Source organism: Mastigoproctus giganteus, chromosome 9 (genome assembly GCF_048544385.1).
Source record: "Mastigoproctus giganteus isolate SK-2022 chromosome 9, ASM4854438v1, whole genome shotgun sequence".
In the NCBI taxonomy this organism is placed as follows: domain Eukaryota; kingdom Metazoa; phylum Arthropoda; class Arachnida; order Uropygi; family Thelyphonidae; genus Mastigoproctus; species Mastigoproctus giganteus.
Window position 1 is genome coordinate 85,971,566 of NC_143583.1, and position 19,090 is coordinate 85,990,655.

General features: G+C 38.5%; 1 protein-coding gene across 1 annotated transcript in view; it reads right to left on the minus strand.

The window, feature by feature from the left end:
* The window catches only part of l(1)G0196 (inositol hexakisphosphate and diphosphoinositol-pentakisphosphate kinase), an 832,616-nt gene that overhangs the window by 261,933 nt on the left and 551,593 nt on the right, over positions 1-19,090 (minus strand). Inside the window, exons 20-21 of the mRNA XM_090381508.1 lie at positions 13,024-13,250; positions 1,362-1,504 (exon numbers count right to left, since the gene is read on the minus strand). Coding sequence (XP_090237634.1) covers positions 1,362-1,504; positions 13,024-13,250 — 370 coding nt within the window. The remainder of the gene's footprint in view (positions 1-1,361; positions 1,505-13,023; positions 13,251-19,090) is intronic.

Sequence of the window (19,090 nt, forward strand, 5' to 3'; positions counted from 1 at the left end):
TTCCTCCATGTTAGCGGAATTTGTTCAGCGCACCAGATGGTTTTGAGGAGCGAGTGTAGTCGGCGAAGCAGTACATCTCCCCCGGCTTTGATCGCTTCTGTGGTGACTTGGTCCACTCCTGGTGCCCTGCCATTCTTCAGGGATTGTATAGCTGCTTTCACTTCTTCTACTGTAGGCTCAACATCGACCATGGAGACCTCAGGGGGGTCGATCGAGAGTGCTGTTCCTGGCGGTCCCTGAGCTGGGTCGTGATTATACAAAGCTTTGAAGAATTCACTCCACCGTTGCAGGCGTTCGGATGGTGATCGCACAAAGGTCCCATCAGCATTCTTGATGTTGTCACTAGTCAATTTGGTCTTTCCACTCAGACATCTGAGGGTGCGGTAGAGAGTGCGGTACTCGTTCTTGGATGCCGCCACTTCAAGATCGTCTGCCACTTGGTTCCAGTATGCTTCTCTTTCTGTTGTCATTCTTTGTCGGACTTCTCGGTTTAGCTGCCGGTACCGTTCAAAGTCGACCAACTTTGCCTGTTTCCGTTTGTCCACGAGGTCGAGGCACTCGTCTGATATCCATGGTTGCGTTCGACGTCGGGCAGGTGGACATAGGGGCTTGGCACATTCCAGGATGGCATCAGAGATCTGCTTTTCTTCTTCATTTATATCCTCGGGCACGGCCAGCATCTCGAAGCGGTTGGATAGGGCGATCTGATATGCCTGTTTGTTGGCAGCATTCATTAGCTGCCTCCAGTCCAGCTTGGCTGACCGAGATGATCTTTTTGCATGCCGTAATTTGAGCTGCACCTTAGCCCGGATGAGGTAGTGATCAGATCCGCAATCAGGGGACCTGATTGCGGATCTGATTATATATTATATATATATATAATCATCAAGATTATATATATATCATGATCATGATTATATATATATCATGATCATGATTATATATTATATATATATATAATCATCAAGATTATATATATATCAAGATCATGATTATATATATATCAAGATCATGATTATATATATATCAAGATCATGATTATATATATATATCTGTAAATGGCATGTGTTTCGTGGTTAATTTTCTTATTTGTAGGATGATAAACTTGAAACCATGCAACCGATGCATTACCGGAACTTCTAACGTTATGCAAAAAAATAATTGTTTTTTGTTTTATAGAGGAGAGTGTCTAACTGTAATATGCAAAATCAAAGGCTCTCAAGTTCTTGATTTGCAAACATTCTTTAAAGGCGTGTTTCTATTATGCTATGTTGTTTCTTTTTTCACTGTAGGATTTCTGATGTGAAACTTATTCAACTCACAGAAATGAAATAAAGAGATGTCCACTTTAAACTACAAACCTTGGATTTAGTCTGTTGACACTTTCTGTTTCATCTGCTGAAGGGTCAATATTTCGATGAAGGTCAGCACGTATCTTTTTGAGAAGTGGCGTACAGATTCCTAAACCAATGGTTAATTTCTCTTGCTGCGTTATACCATATTCCTATAATAAATTTTTTTATGTTAAAATTTTTATAATAAAATTTTTAACAGAAAGCAAATGCAAAATCGCTGCCTATGTAAAACAATATATAAAACAATATAACACTTACTCGTGTTAAATACGCTAAACACAATATTAAGCAAAGGTTGAACTAATTTACATAAAACTTAATTTAAATATACAAAACAAAAAAAACAAAAAAAAAAAAAAAAAAAAACCTACTGAAATCAAACCTTTCATTTCAACTTTTGAATGCAAACTGTCAACTTAGTCACACATGCAACTGCAATGTGAAATAATCAACATCATCATCATCATCAGCCATTTTCAATCCACTGCAGGATGAAGGCCTCTCCAGCAACTTTCCAGTTCCTTCTGTTTTGTGCAATGGCCATCCATTTACTACTCACAAACTCATGAATTTCATCTATCCATCTCCGTCGTTGTCCAGGTTTTCTTCTTGCTCCTCTTGGGTACCATTCTGTTATTTTCTTAGTCCATCTGTCATCATGTCTCCGAGCTAGGTGTCCTGCCCAAGTCCATTTTAGTTCTTTAGTTTTGATATGAATGTCCTTTACTTGAGTTTGTTGCCTAATCCATGTGTTTCTCTTTTTATCTAACAGTCTGATTCCCAATATAATTCGTTCCATTCTTCGCTGTGTAGTTCTCAGCTTCTCTTCAATTCTTTTTGGTGAGTGCCCAAGTTTCACTTCCATAAGTCATGGTGGGTAGTACACATTGGTTCATTATTTTACGTTTCAGACAAATTGGGATATCGCTCCTCAGTATGTGACTATATTTCCTGAATGCTATCCATCCAAAATTTATTCTTCTCTTGATTTCCAGCCATTTATCATTATTACAGCTAATAACTTGTCCCAGATAAGTATATGACTCCACCTTTTCAATTACTGCTGCTTCAATCATTATGTCCCTTTCTGAGGCACACTTGTTCATCATTACTTTTGTTTTAGCCCTATTCATCTTTAGTCCAAAATCCTTACTAACTGTGCATAACCTATTGACTCCATTAACTTCTTCAATCATTATGTCCCTTTCTGAGGCATACTTGTTCATCATTACTTTTGTTTTAGCCCTATTCATCTTTAGTCCAAAATCCTTACTAACTGTGCATAACTTATTGAGATTTTCCTCTAATTCTTTGGGATTGTGGCTTATGACAACACAATGTCATCTGCAAATCATAAATGGTTAGGTACTCTCCATTCACATTGACTCCTTTCTGCGACCAGTCTAATCTTCTGAAAGCTTCCTCAAGGGCAGCAGTAAACAACTTCGGAGATATTGTGTCTCCTTATCGAACTCCTTTCTCAATTTTAAACTTGCCACTGTCTTTGTCTAGTCTAATAAAGGAGATAGCGTTCTCATATATTTTTTTCAAAATCATAATATATGGTGTATCTATACCGTGTCTTTCCACAGTGCATGAAACATTGCCTTATGCTGTTTGGAGTCAAATGCTTTTTCATAATCCACAAATTCCAGGCATAATGGTGTTTTATATTCATTTGCTTTATTCATTAGCTGTGATATTACGTGAAGGCGATCCATAGTTGAGAATCCTGTCCTAAAGCCGGCTTGCTCTTTCGGTTGATTCTCATCAAGTATTCTTTCTAATCTGTTAGTAATGACCCCTGTGAACAACTTGTAGATGTGGGATAACAAGCTAATTGGTCTATAATTTCCAATTTCTGATTTATCTCCTTTCTTATGCAGCAAAACTATGATTGCATTATTCCACTCCTTAGGCATCACACCTTTTCTAATGCATTTTGTGAAGAGCCTTGTCAGTTTTTATGTCATGTCTCTTCCTCCCAATTTTAACAACTCTACAGTAACTTCATTTTCCCCTGGGGTTTTCTGATTCTTCATTTTCTTCAACTCATGTTCTACCTCATCGGGAAGGATATCGGGTATGTCATGTGTTACTAATTTACGATCCATCTTCCCCACTGCTGGTATCATTCCCTGGCTCCTTGTATAATTCTCTATTGTAGTCTTCTTTTGTTTCAGTATCATTTGTCTTTCTGTATAACTGCTCATGGCTGCTGATTTAAGTCCTTTGTTTTCCCTTAATGCTTGTTCTATTTTTTTTGTGTTAATCAACATCAGCATCCTCTTTATTTATTGAAAATACTGAACAAAATTACTAGAGGAGGAATTAATGCAAGTTACAGCATTGCATGACAAAACAGCAGACCTATGTTATAATGATGAAATTGTGTTTAAACTGAAACAGACAAAATAGAATTTACATTCAACAAATGAAGATATGATTTCTTGTCAAATGCTCCAGGCTAAGAAAGAATAATTATATTAAAATATGAAAAGCCTTTATTTAATTTTACATAATGTAAAGTTAAACACCGGAACTTCTAATATTATGCAAAAAATAATTGTTTTTTGTTGTACAGAGGAGAGTGTTAAAGGAAGTGTTAAGAGAAGAAAACTAAATGCCTTACCTCTAAAACTATAAAATTGACTATGGTGAAGAGTACAGGTGAAACAAAAATTTAAAAGAAATAAAAATATTTCCAAAAATTTTCCAATAGAGCACTTTCTACATGACAAACTTTCATTAAGAAAGTTTTAAAATATGAATGTGAAAAATGCGAACAGCTTAAACACATCGGAAGTGTGAATGTGAAATTACTAAGGAACATTAATTGGGCGGTTAAAAAAGGATTGAGAAGGTAACTACTTGTACAATGAAAAGTGCATGCTTTTCCAAAATGCTCCTTGATTACATACTGTGAGATAGATTTTGCTTGATGAGAGAGATTCACTGTTTAGATTTTGCAATGAAGAAACTTCCATTGGCATTTATATACAGAAAGCAAATCAAGGCAAATCAAACATTTATCTACAAAGATATTTTAGAACAATTTGGAGAGAAATTTGGTAACCTCAAGAATAATGGCAAAAGGTTATTAAAATTTTGTTCAAGCTGTGCACTCTAATTAAATGAGTCAGCATTAAATATATCCATAAGTTTACATGGAGGGAACATAACAAAAAAAAAAGAAAGAAAAAAAGGCATAATTGACTATATGGCTACAGGATACAAGGGATATATAGAAGATTTGACACTGGAAGTGATCAATCTTGTATTGAGAAAAGTTAAAAATGATAATTCCAAAAACAGAAATTTTTATTATTAATATAACCTTTTCTCCTTTTTTATGGGATTTTTTTTTTTTTTGCCCTATGATGGGTACTGGTACCAAAACTGCACGGGAGTTGGTTGTGTACAGTTACTATAATTATTACTGTTGTTATTACTGTTGGTCAAGGAACTCCCTTACTATTCTACAGGTGTTCAGAATTGCTAATTTCTACAGTTCCATGTAAGTGTTCCCTGGGATGTCTATTGTTGCTATTACTATTATTATTATAGGTTATTATTACTGTCGCTCTTATATTATTTCTCCCTGATTGGGGGATTCCACTGCATGACGGTTATTGCTAATAAGAACACAGGGTGGTTGTAATGTCTAGTGTTACTGTTGGTCGAGGAACTCTCTGACTATCCTACAGGATTGTGACTTTCTGGAGTTCCTTGTAGGTGTTCTCTGGGAGACCTATTGCTGCTAGGCTGCTAGTAGGGTCTTTGGCACCATACTGGTGGTTTACCTCATGTCTCAGGTTCGTGTACTTCCTAATTTTTATCCCATGGGTTTTCTGAACATTGCTAGTGTTGGGCACCACTACGTCAATCAGGTAGGTAGCCTTTTCCATCTTGTCCACAAGGGTTAGGTCTGGTCCCAGTACATTGGGGTCTCTACTACTGCCTGGAGTTCGTACTTGTAGTATGGTGCACTTTCTTTGGTCAACTGGTATTTTCTCGCTAGCTTCTGATGTATTATCCTGGCTACCTGGTCGTGTATATGAGTGTACTCAGCCTGGGTGATCACCTTGCACCCTGCAGTAACGTGCCGGATCATTTCTGAGGCCAGGTGAGGTGGCATCGTCGTCATGTGTCATCTGATATTCTGGGCTCCTTTGTGATGTATTTTCTATAGTATCTGGTGTTGATTACCTGTACTTGGATGGGCAGTGTGAATCCTTCAGTCTCGGGGAAGAGTGTTCCATTTGTCCATACATTGGAAGCAATGTTATTGATGTGATCTTGATCGAGGTCATTGTAGTGCCTGCCATGGAGTGTCTTCTTTGCCCATATTTCTAGCTTCGTTTCTTGTGCCATCTGAGCAGGAGGGGGTTCCTTGGAAGATAGATAAGTGGTAGACCCCACTCAGGTTGAGTGGGGTCTACCACTTATCTATCTTCCTTATGGCCTGGTGGAGTGGTGCTGTGTTGTTCTCGAAGTAATCCTTCACGTTAACTATCACTGTTTTCTGTTGCTCCCTCTTTCCGAGCTATTGTTAGTCTCTCCACTGCTGACTTCAGGTGGTGTTGGCTGCTCTTGGTCATCAGTGTCCTTGTCTTTCGCACTATATCCTCTAGCTCAGTGTTAGTCCAATCTATGACCCCAAAGGAGTATGTTAGTACTGGAGCTGCATAGGTGTTTATGGCTTTAACTGTATTCCCTCCATTCAATTTTGCTTTAAGCAGGCTTCTGAGTCTCTGATGATATTTTTTGGTCAGACACTCCTTGATTTCTTTGTGCTCTAACTGCTGAGCCTGCATCATCCCTAGGTATTTGTAGGTCTCTCCTTCTGTCACAGCTTTGATCTCTTTACCAGTCAGCAGCTGGTAGTTTCAGCCGACTAATTTTCCGTGATGCAGTGCATGGGGTTTGCATTTATCTAAACCAAATTCCATCCTAATGTCCTTGCTGAATTCTTCGGTGATCCGGAGTAGTTGCTGGAGTTGTTTCTCGGTTGCCGTATAGAGCTTGATGTCATCCATGTAGATCAGGTGAGTGAGGGTGTACAGGTTCTTTCTTCCTTCTTTGAGGTTATATCTATACTTGCTGCCATTAAGCATGGTGGATAGCGGGTTGAGTGCTAGACAGAACCACAGTGGGCTCAGAGTATCTCTCTGAAAGATTCCTCTTCTGATGGGGATTGGTCTGGTTGTGATATTCTCAACCTTAATGGTGGTACTCCATTTCGCCATTGTTGCTCTTAGGAGGTTTTTCACTATCGGATTGAGCTTGTAGATCTTCAGGGTCTCTATTAGCCAGCTATGAGGTATGGAGTCGAAGGCCTTGCAGTAATCGATGTAGGTCGTGTATAGACTGCGGTGCTTCTTGTAGGCTTGTTCCATAACTGCAGCATCTGCAGTTAATTGCTCCTTGTATCCTTTCTGCCGTTCGGCCATTATGTTCTGACTCTCTACGTGGTCTGATATCTACTTGGTTATGCAGCTGGTCAGGATCCCGTACATCATTGGTAGGCAAGTGATTAGCCTGTATTTCGCCGAGTTTCTTGTATCTTCATCTTTAGGCTTCAGATATGTGACTCCTTCATTGAAAAACTTCGGGATTGATTCTGGGTGCCTTATCATTCAAGTGAACTGCTCTATTAGGTTCTTGTGTGTGCAGGTGAACTTCTTGTACTAGTAGTTGTGGATGTTATCAATTCCTGGGGTTTGCCAGTTGTGAGTGTTCCTTATCGACTGTTTTACGACTTCTTCTCAATTCTCCCACTCTCTCATCTCTTGTATGTCCTTGGTTTTCTTCCATTCTACTTCTATCCATGGGCTCGGCTGTTATGTCTTACTTCACTGCTCCAGATATTTTCCCAGAACTCCTTGATCGTCTTCTTCTCGGGTGGTCCATTTCCTGCTTTCTCATCTCCTAGTTTCCGTAGGAGACTCTTTGGTCCTCATCAAAGATTTGGTTGTTTATTTTCCTCTGGGAGCTCACTTTGTATTGGCATAGTCTCTTGCTGAGTGCGAGGAGGTTCTGCCTCAGTGTGTCCAAGTATTCTCCTATTCTCTGGTCTCATGTTTGCTGTGGACGCTCTCTTTCTTGAGGATGCTCTTCCCTTTTCAATCAATTTCCTACTTCTATTGCCCTGTTGGTACTGGGTCTACTGACATATCTTGACTCTTAATTCTTCTATCTTCTGCTGAAGTCTTCTTTCCCAAGCTGGCGGTTCCTTCCATTTTCGGTTCTTCTGCTTCTGGTCTCTAGTTTCTTTTCCATTAATCGTAGTGGCTGCTATGGCAGCACAGTATACGGCTGTGTGGATAGCATCCAGCATTGCACCATTGTTTTCAAGGTAATGTGGCATTATTTGTTGATTGAGGTGGTTGTTACTCTCCACAGTATTTTATTTGGCCTCTACTTAGGTATCATGTGGGTTCTTGTGGGGTCCATTCCTTCGAATTCTGTTAGGGCCTTCTTCCACTCGTCTTCTATTCTGGATATCATGACTTCGTCTCTTTACACTTCAGCTACTCTGGGTTGTATTTCTTCTTGCTATTCCTACTCTGATTCCATATTGACCGTGTTCTTTGTAGTTGATCGCTCACATCCTGCTTGATTTTTTCGAAGATGGCAGGCCTATTAGGTTCTTTATGATGATGGTCCTTCTTTGGTCTGCCAATCGCTGTTCGGTGACCTGACCATCCGGGAATCGTTCCAACCACTTGGTATGCAGTCGCGACCTGTACACTATCATAGCGGTCTCTAGCCTGGTCATTTCATAGTATGCTCGCATGATGTACGTATTCATTTCAATACTCCACTTCGTGTGTTGGTGTCTTCTTCCTTTCTATTATTATTATTGGCATATTATGCAAGGAAGCAAGCTAGTAAAGCATCAACCAGGAAAAAAAAAAAAAAAACATTTCACATCACTTGTCCACCCCATCCAATAATTTGTCTAGTTCTTCCTAGAATTTATTCTAACTGCCCACTTCCTACAACACCAGATGGAAGTTTGTTGCAACAATCAATCACTTGCTGGCTGAAGGCAAACCTCCACACTAATCTTTGCTAAATTTGAATTTATGCCGTTATGTATGTAATCTGAGCAGAAGAAAGAATACCTTCAGCACTGAGCTTGCTTAATCCATTCAAAGATTTAAAAACCTCTATCAGATCACCTAGCAGGTGCCTAGCCCCAAGATGCTGCAATTTGCAGAATGGAAGCCTGTCTTGGTAAGACAATCCTTTCAATATTTTCACCAATCTCACTGCTCTTCTCTGTGACTGTTCTCCAGAACTGTATGCAGTACTTAAAATATGGCCTAATAATTGTCTTATACAATAGGATAATCATTCCCTGTCCTTTCTAACAAAGTTCCTTGATATTATAGACAAAACTCCATGAGATGTCCTGGCACACTGTCTGCACTGCTCAGAGAAATTCATATCTGACTGTAAAATTACTCCAGGTTGTTTTCATTTTCCACTGACCTACATGTAGTACACACAGTTGGTACATTAATCTGGGATTACCCATATGCAGTATGGGTAATATGGGCTTACCCATATGCAGTATCTTGCATTTATTAAAGTTAAAATTCAACTGCCATTTCTCAGTCCATCTGCCTAATTTGTTTAGATCTTGTTGCTGCAATTTACCCCACTTACTGTCATTAACAACCCTGCCAAGCACTGTATCAACTGCAAACTTAAACATTAAGCCTGATCAATTAAGCACCATCAATATCATTAATAAATATAGAAAACAACAAAGGGCCCATCAATAAATCCTGGGGAAATCAACTAATAACATTAATCCATGAAGAGCTGTGTCTGTTAATAACCATTCTATCTTCTCTCATTCAACTACCTCTTTATTCAGAGCAGTAACTTGCCCTTTGCCACACTGCTTCGATTCGTACAGCAGTCTGTTATGTGCAACAGTATCAAAAGTTTTCCTGAAATCCAAGTATATGATATCAAAATTATTTTTTGCATCCAGTTCCTTTGTTATTGCATTATGATATCCAATCAGATTGGTCAGACAAGATCACCCCTTAAATCCATGCTGTGACTACAGCATCAAAGAAATGTTAAAAGAGACAAAAACTGAAAAGTTCTCAGACTTTCCAATAACCATTTCCTGATAAGAGGACTTCAGCAAAGAAGCTGCAAAAGAGGTATGTGGGGAGATGGTCCGCGCAGCCAGATATCTCCAAACATAATTTGGATACCAGAGTTAGCAGGTGAATGGTATAAGCCATCACATCACTTCCAATCCATGTCTGATTTAAGAATCCATCCATTATGTACACATATACAGTCATATAACAGATCCTCAAGGAGGTTCCCCTCAGAAACTCTTTTGTTCTCATCACTTAGGTTATTGCTATACTTTTCTACAAGAAAAATAGCTCTGTAGGTTTTCAAACATACTTCCTACACAACCTGCTAGTCTGACCTTTCTTATTATACTCTCTTAACAAAGTTCATGAAATGTTCCTTTGAAGTCAAAAACGTTACCCATGAATTAAAACCAACCAATCTTTGATAAAACATATTTATCAAAGATTGGTTGGTTTAAATTGGGGTTTATTGGCACAAGGGCAACTAGGGCCAAATAAGCAACATGGTGGTATTACACCGGTTTACGAGTCATCTTCCACATAGTATTGCCTGGTCACACAGAGGGGCGGCGTTCCTCCATGTGGTGTGGGCACTACACCACAACCCCTGCTTATGTTGGTTCGCACCTGGGTGGTCACCTGTAGTATGCTAGGTGGCGTATTTCAGGACTTGCATATGGGGGATTATACCCAAGGTTACTAACAGTACCACCACTGTGAAGATGCAAGCAGAGGATGTGGCTGTCATAGACCAACCAGACTTTGCCAAAATTAGGTCCACTTGACTTGAATGTAGTAGTAGTGGTGGCATGTGATGCAAGAAAGCAAGTGTATATGAGCTTATGCAGCATCAGCCAAAAAAAAAAAAAAAAAAAAAAAAAATCACACCATTCCCTCCAAATGCCTGTCCAGTTCCTCCTTAAATTTATTCAACCTATCAACTTCCACAACGACAGATGGAAGTTTGTTCTAGCAATTAACTACCCGCTGGCTAAAGGCAAATTTCCGCACATCCACTCTACAACTGTCTTTTCTTAATTTGCATTTATGCCCCCTTAAGTTCGTAATCTGAACAAGTGGAAGGATCCCATCCGAATTCAGCATGCTCAACCCATTCAAGGCCTTATACACCTCAATCAGATCACCGTGCAGGTGCCTAGTCTCCAGCCACTGCAATTTGCAGAACTTAAGCCTCTCTTGGTAAGAGGATCCCTTAATTCCCCTCACCAATCTTGCCCTTCTCTGTACACGTTCAAGCAAATCGACATCCTTCCTAAAATGAGGCCTTCAGACCTGTACGCAGTACTCAAGGCATGGCCCGATCATTGCCTTATACAGAGGGACAATCACCTCCCTTTCCCTGTTAGCAAAATTCCTATATATCATTGACAAAACTCCATGTCACCTGAATATCAGTTACATCAACATTTTGGACTCAGGCAGCAAGCACAGCTTGACACATCTGAGAGATTGCTCCTTTTACTTCAACTTTTTGCATAAATAGAAAGGGCTATTGCAATGGAAGGTCATAATTTTTTTTCTGCTAACTGCAAGGCAGGCTGATTGGATCTCTAACCATTTCCTTGAGCAACTTATATTATGTCCAATAAGTTCCTTGTTGGACATAATATAATACTGAATTTGACTTTTTGTAAGCCCAAGACTCTTCTTATATTCAGAATATTTCTTACTTTTAACTGAATGATCAAATTTCCTACCTCATCTCTTACAAGTAGCACATTTTGGCAGATCTTGTCTATGAGGGCAAACTTTATGTTAATGATCCGCCTTTATGAAATACCAAATACACAAGCCTTCCTGTATAATATTTAGCCAAGTGCCCATATGAAGGACATATACACTTGGTGATTCTTCAACAATATTCTTTGTATCTAGCTAGATACTTCCAGAATCCAGTCTCTTGTATTCTTATTCATTGTCTTAACACTTGACCTTATCTGCACATTATTTCTGACATTTTCTCTAAAAATTCCATAATTGAGATTCTTGTCCCAAATCTGTTCTATCAATGCAGTGATCTCAGCCTTTCAGCCCCATACATGTTGCCCAGTTCATGGCAGAAATGCAAGAAATAGAGCTAAACGTTCCCCAAAATGAATTCCTGCATATTTGATAATTGTACTGCGATTTGTGGAGGAAATTACATGCACCACATATTTATGTGTAAATACTGTTAAACTCTTATACAAACTTAACCATTTCTTCTCTACATTGATATCTGTTACTTCGCTTTATTTTGGGCTTAAAGCATGCTCATTTTAGGTGGGGCAATTTCAATAATGAGCAGCATATTTTGGGTAAGTCTACTGTATTATATGCAATGGTGAAAAAAGGTCAGCAGAATTCAAATTGTGTGTGAGTGTGAGAGAGAGAGAGAGAGAGAGAGAGAGAGAACTGAAGATAACCTTTATGGTAGGTAATCAACGATGACTAAGTGCCAAGAAAACATTGATGCAATAGATAATATGGTGATAGCAGTCTGGCAATTACCAGTCTGATAAATAATGCAGCTAGAAACATCTTATATGAATGGGTGCAATACACTGACAATGAAATTTATTTCCCCTGGACTACTACTTGTTCCACAAAATGAAATCCATTCTGAAAAGATGACAAATTGACATTGCAGAAGAAATTAAAATAAATGTGACAAAGGAATTACTATGATCAATTCAAATGCAGTTAGAATGTCACAAGTGTTTATCTGTTTCAATGTAATTAATTTGAAAAACATATTCAAACTTTTTTTTATTAAACATCTTAATTTTTAAAACTTGTTAATATGAGAATATAAAACAGTAATAGTAATAGCCATATAGTGCAAGGAAGCCACAAGTTTTTGCTGCACTGGCCAGGAAAAAAAAAAAAAAAAACAAGAGTAGATAAGAAAATACAGATTATTTGCTTCCCTCCTTACATAGGTAACTATCCAGTTGACCTTTGAATTTATTCAAACTGTCTGCCTCAACTACCTAGGAAAGCAACCTGTTCCAACAATCAATGACTCACTGGCTAAAAGAAAACTTCCTACAATCAAGTCTAAACATCTTCCTCTGCAATTTGAATTTATGTTCTCTAGTTCTGGAATTCTCTATAACAGTGAATATTTCACCTTCATTCATTTTACTAACCCCTCTCAGAGCTTTTATAAACCTCAACCATATCACCTCTGAGGTGCCAGATTGCCAAGCTCTGTAGCCCACATATTAGGAGTTATTCCTCATATGGCTACCCTTTTGCTGATCTCACCATGCAAATTGCCCATCTTCGGACCTTTTCAAGAAGCTTAATGTCTTTGGAAGATATCTATCTATATGGATAATTAAAAAAATAAGGAAATATTCTATTCCCATTCAAAGTTTAACAAACAAGACATTCTATGAATTATATAGCAAATTAAAAGATGTAAAAAATGAAAGAATTTAAAAAAGAATGACATCATAGTTCAAGAAAGACAACCTTTACTATTGCTCGTCTTTAACTTCAGACTTTAGCTTTTAACTATACTTTACCTGAGGTATAACTATATCTGCTAATGCTTTGGCATATATGTATAATTCCTCGGCATGTGAGAACTGCAGGGTGTGCTGATTATGCTGTAAGTCATACTTAATACAGTCATAAATATCAGGTACTTTGCTAATATCAAACTTTCCAGTTTTTAACTTAAAATCTTTTTCCAACTTAGCCCACCTTCTCTGCATTAGATCCCAAGTTTCACCATGATATAAAGGAGCTTCTGAAAAAAAGCATAAAGTTGTTGAGAAAAGATTATAATATTAACAAGTAAATGTTTGCTTAATCCTATATAGTTATTAACTCTTTATATGAAACTATAATCTTTATGTGACACACTAATGAAAATGTTTTCTTGATTAACAACAAAAAAAAATAGTGAAAACTCAACCTGTTTTCTATTGTAAGCACCCTATTAGAGAATTAGGAGAGAGTGATTTTCCTTTATCCTGGAAAATCATCTGTTCACAGAAATGAGTCATCCACACTTTCACTAAATTTCGCCTGTCTGTATGATAGGTACAAGTGGTCCCTAAATCAGTTTAGTTTTAGCTGCTGTGCAAGTAACCTTACAATGTCTAAGAGGAAGTCTTTGGGTGTGGTGGAAAAATTGAAAGAAGAGTAGTAGTACTGGCATGTGATGCAAGAAAGCAAGTGTATGGGCTTATGCAGCATCAGACAACAACAAAAAAAAAAAAAAAAAAAAAATCACACCATTCCCTCCAAGTGCCTGTCCAGTTCCTCCTTCAATTTATTTCACCTATCAACTTCCACAATGACATATGGAAGTTTGTTCCAGCAATTAACCATCCGCTGGCTAATGGCTAATTCCAGCAATTAACCATCCGCTTTGTAACCACATCATAATATCCTATCAAATTTGTCAGACAAGACTTTCCCTTAACAAACCCGTGCTGTGTCTGAATTATTGCTGCAGTCTTGTCTAGATGATCCTGCGATGCATCTTTAACCAGTGACTCCATTATTTTACCCGGAACAGAAGTTAACTAACTAATCTGTAATTACTCGTGTCACCCTTCGATCTCCCTTTGTGAATTGGGGATACATTTGCACATCTCCGGTTCATGGGGGACCTCCCCTGAGTCCAAGGATGCTCTCATAATTATGGCTAAGGGTTTGCTTAGTTGCTTTGCCACCTCCTTTAATATAACTGGATAGATCCTATCCACCCCGAGTGCCTTTCTTATGTTTAACTTCAACAATTTCTCCTCCACTTTGCTCTCAGTTATTACAAAATCTTTTAAACACCCTGCTACAATTTGATAACCTTCTGCCATTTTCAAACATTAATAATTCCTCATGTGTGAATGTAGATGGAAAATACTCATTCAGTTTGTTTGCTATCTGAGCAGGATCATCAACAGTCGAACCATCAATATCAAGTGGACTAATCAGATCCATCCCCTTTCTTTTAGAGTTTATATAAGTAAAGAAATCCTTGCTGTTTTTCTTAGCATCTTTTGCCAAAGATTTCTCGTAATCTGCCTTCATCACCTGCCTAACCTCCTTTGTGACCTGATTACAGACTAGCTTATATCTGCCATAGGCTTCTGAGTCGCTGTGTATGTAGAACGGGGTGTTAAAAAAAAAAAAAAAATTGATCTAAAATTTGGTATCCCTGCCAGTAGTGACATGATTTTTCAGAATGTCAACCATTCCGAAAAACTGTTTCAATTCTCACACTGAGGAAACGGACCCAGTCGGAAGCATGCAAAATTATGCCTGTATGAAGATGTAGATGAAGCTGTTTTTTCCGGTCTTTTTTTTTTTTGTTTGCCGAACAAGACACTGACTTTTAAAGGTGATAAATGTTGTAAGGTAAAAATAGTAAGGAGAGAGTAACAGTTTTGGGTGGTGCAAATATGGCTGGTAATGAAAACTGAAGATTTTGATAATAGGCAACAGTAAACAAGCCCAATGTTTCAAAGGAATAAAGCCATTACAGTTTGGACTAAAACAAAAAAGCTTGAATGACAAGTGAAATTTTTGAACTGTAGATTTTAAATTTCGATAGAATGATGACAAAAGAAAACAGAAAAAATCGTTTTGGTTGCCGACAACTGCCCACCTTCACTTGGTAATTTTGAAACTTAAGTGTGACGCGTGTTTTCTTCCCATCGAATACATCATTCTAAACTGCAGCCAACAGACCAAGGCATTATCAAGAATTTGAAAAAATTATACTGAGAATAGAAACCAACCAACCTATAGATTCTGTTATAGATTTGCAGATGTACAAAAAAAAAAAAAAAAAAAAACACCACAAACTATTATTTTTAGGCCACCAGAAAAATTAAATTCATCTGCCATGCTGTGTGTCTTATGTCTGTTAACTGCGTGTATTCTCTCCTCAATTTGTTTTTTTTTTTTGTTAGTTTTTGGCGCATCGGCTTCTGTGGCCATTATGCACCCCCCAAAGTTTTTGCATTTTACTCTGATCCAAGCCTGAGGCGGGATTCAAACCCATGACCTTTGGGTTGCCAAGCAGGCACTTTACCCACCTGGCTAGCCCAGTCGGCTCCTCGATTTGTCTGTTTCGCTGGACGAAAAATCCCAGTTTCTGGGGGGGGCGGGGGGGACATTACTATCTACGCTATCTACGCTTGCTATCTAACCTTGCTACACTTGAGACCGACTAACTCAGCCACGGAGTGAAAAAGGGCCGTTAAAGTTCCTCGCGTCATCGACGAAATTCAAACCCAGGCCTTTTCCACCTGGTGAGGGGAGGACGGTGACAATATCACTGTGCTACCTGTGCAGACTTGGCAGATGTGCATATCAGAGCAGGTAAAAGTGTGGAGTCAAGAAGTGATTGAAACAACTTTTAAGAATTGTTTCAGAAAAGAAAGTTTTGCTAAAACACCAATTAACGGCAATAAGAGGTATGCACTGCTACAAGAAAGTGAGCAATATTGGGAAGAACTCCAAGTGAAAGGTTTGATTAGTGGAGAAATTGTTCTTGAAGAATCTTTAGGAGTTGATAATGATGTCATAATAGCTGAATATCCAAATGAATCCAACATTTGGGAGAGTATTCAAAGAACGAGTGACAATATCGATGATTTGTTGGATGAAAATGAGGGCAACGAAGGCAATGAGGGCAATATTAAAACTTCCGAACATGAAATGTTGGCAGCATTTGAAACTTTGTGTTGAGGCCTTCAGTGTGAAGAAAATGTGCCAGAAAATATATTTGAGTGCTTAAACATATGCGAACATTTTTTGAATGATGAACAATAAAATCCAGTGTACAACAAAAAATAACCAAACATTTTACGACATAATTGTTAAAAGTGTACTAATATATTGTGTGCATCATGTAAGTAGTAATTTCTTAATATGTGATATTAATAAATTAATTGGTTTTAAATGGTAGAAAATTTATTCATTCCCACTTGTTTCTGATTTATTTCCCATATTTTACTATATTTCTGAATGTTGAATTACAGTATTTTTCATTGTTGAAAAGGTCATATTTCTTTATAATTTCTGTATAATGAATTTTTTCAGGCAAATGATCGATTTCGTTATATGGAAGCTCGATTGTGTGTGTGTGTGTGTGTGTGTGTGTGTGTGTGTGTGTGTGTGTGTGTGCAGTCAGTCCTCGTATAACACGTGTTTACACTACACGAATTCGATCATACACGATTTATAAATACGGGAACGATATCTTATATAACACGAACTAAATTCGCTTATGCACGATTCGCCTTTTGTGTTTACAAGAAATGGCAGTCGGACCGGAATCACCCCAAATGAACGCAACACAATAAGAATGAAGAGAAGATTCTGAAAATGTATTTATGTTTTTTATATCAGTGAAGGGGAAAAACATTTAACCATAATAACGTAAAAACCAACACAATTACAGCTATCGGTATAATCGCAAATGCAATTAGATCGAGTTTACTACCAATTTCTAACAGATTCCACTAGCAGAAACGCAACTGGAAATTGTTTTTATTGTTTTATGGTAGTAACCCCTAGAACTGTGCTTTAGTAAAATGTGAGGTGTTAATAGTGTATCTCTGCCTTTACAGTGTTGTTTATTCAGTTGCTACACGGGCGCAGCTTTGTTTATGTGTATCAAGCGTGCTTCACTGTTTTGTAATTGTGATTTATTCCCTAAAAATGAGTAAAATACTAAAAAGGTGTGAAAAGGAAGCGTCCTGGTGAAGACACTATAGATTCAGAAAGAAAAAGAAAAGCAATATCGACAAACTGAGGCTGAAAGGATCAAAAATTCTTACCCGGGAAAATTTATAGTGGCCTCATACTATGGTTTATGGCCAAAATCACAGTGGCCTCCGGCCCACCGGGGTTTTCCCAGTAAGGCTTATGCCTAGTCCGCCTCTGTCGATAGAGAAAAAATACGAAATTGTGAAACGCTTTGAGCGAAATCAAAGACGATGTGATATTGCACGTGCTACAGGCCTAAATGAGGCAACGCTGAGAATTACAAAGAATGCTGAGAAAATAAAAAAAAAACTTTCATAGCAGGAACAACTCAAAGTGTAATTAAAAGCCATTAGATTAAGACACAAGGAATTGGAAGAGATGGAACGGCTGTCATCTGTTTGGATAGAAAATCAAACAAAAAACAAGTTTGCTAACAATAGAAGCAAAAGCATTAGCATGCACCTTCACGATGGTGGGACTGTTAGTAATCCTGGGTATAACCTCCATGCACAAGGAGGGTGACCACCCAGGTGTGACCCAACGTAAGCAGGGGTCGAGGTGTGGCGCCCACACCAAATGGAGGTATGCCGCCCTCTATGTTACCAGGCAGTACTAGGTGGTAGATGACTCTCATCAACCGGTGAAATACCACCACTTTGCTTATTGGAGGCTTGAAGTGGTGGAACCCATGTTTAGTCTCTAGAGCTAAGTTCCGGTCAACCCTTACCTATCTCTTCCACCATGCAGTATGATTGATGACTTTTGAGGTTATGATGAATGTCGTGGCGAGATCCAATATTCCTTACATTTCGAAGGTACAGCTCTAAAACGGTGTTTGCAGGCCAGCCACTAGTTAGTACACCGGAACAAACCTATTGGTAACTCTCTAGGAGGCTTCCGGATCAGCTAGTGTATAATCTTGCTACCTCTACTCTGCCAGATAGTGACTGGAGGGAGTCCGAGTAGTGTGTATGCGAGGAGCATTGTCGAGGCCACATTATGTCAAGGATCTGGGTATATTCTTACCACATGTATGCCATATCCAAAAATTTCATTACTTCATACAGCATATCCCACCCACTTTTTCTTACTATTGAATACACCATGAATTGTCAAACTAATAGAGCAAGCTTATCTGCGAAAAGATCTAAACCTCCCAAGGACTTCCTAATTCATTTCACAAATATACGTGGTCTCAATTCTAATCCCAACGATGTCCATTTCCACTTGCAGTCTGCCAAACCCAAAGTACTTTTTCTGACAGAATCTCAGTTATCGGTTGATTCAACTACTGCTCATCTCAGATGCCCAAATTATTCGCTGTATGATTCCTTTCACCTCAAAGGTGGTACTTGTGCATATGTCCGTTCTGATATTCCCTGTCAGAGACTTGGCAATTTGGAATCGCCTCTCTTTGATCTTCTCTGGCTTAAAATCTCTCTACCTCATTGTGTCAAATTCATCTGTTGTCTCTACCATTCTCCCAACTCCACTAATCACTTGGGGCTCTTTGACTTCCTCTCTCTTTGCAACTTGACTTTCTCCAGTCCAACTTTCCTAACAGTGAGGTAATTTTCCTCTGTGATTTTAATGTTTACAACTCCAGCTGGCTTCCGTTTTCTAGTCACACCGACCCAGCAGGTCAAGATGCTGAGGCTTTTGCAATTACTAATGACCTAGCACAGATAGTTCATTTACCTACAAGAATACCGGACAATCCTAATCATATAGGCAATACGCTTGATCTTTTTCTCACAAACAACCCTTCTAAGTACACGGTCGAAGTGAGAGGTCCTTTAGGCACTTCAGATCACAACTTGGTGATTGTCTCTTCTCCAATGGAATCTTTATCTCATGGCTATT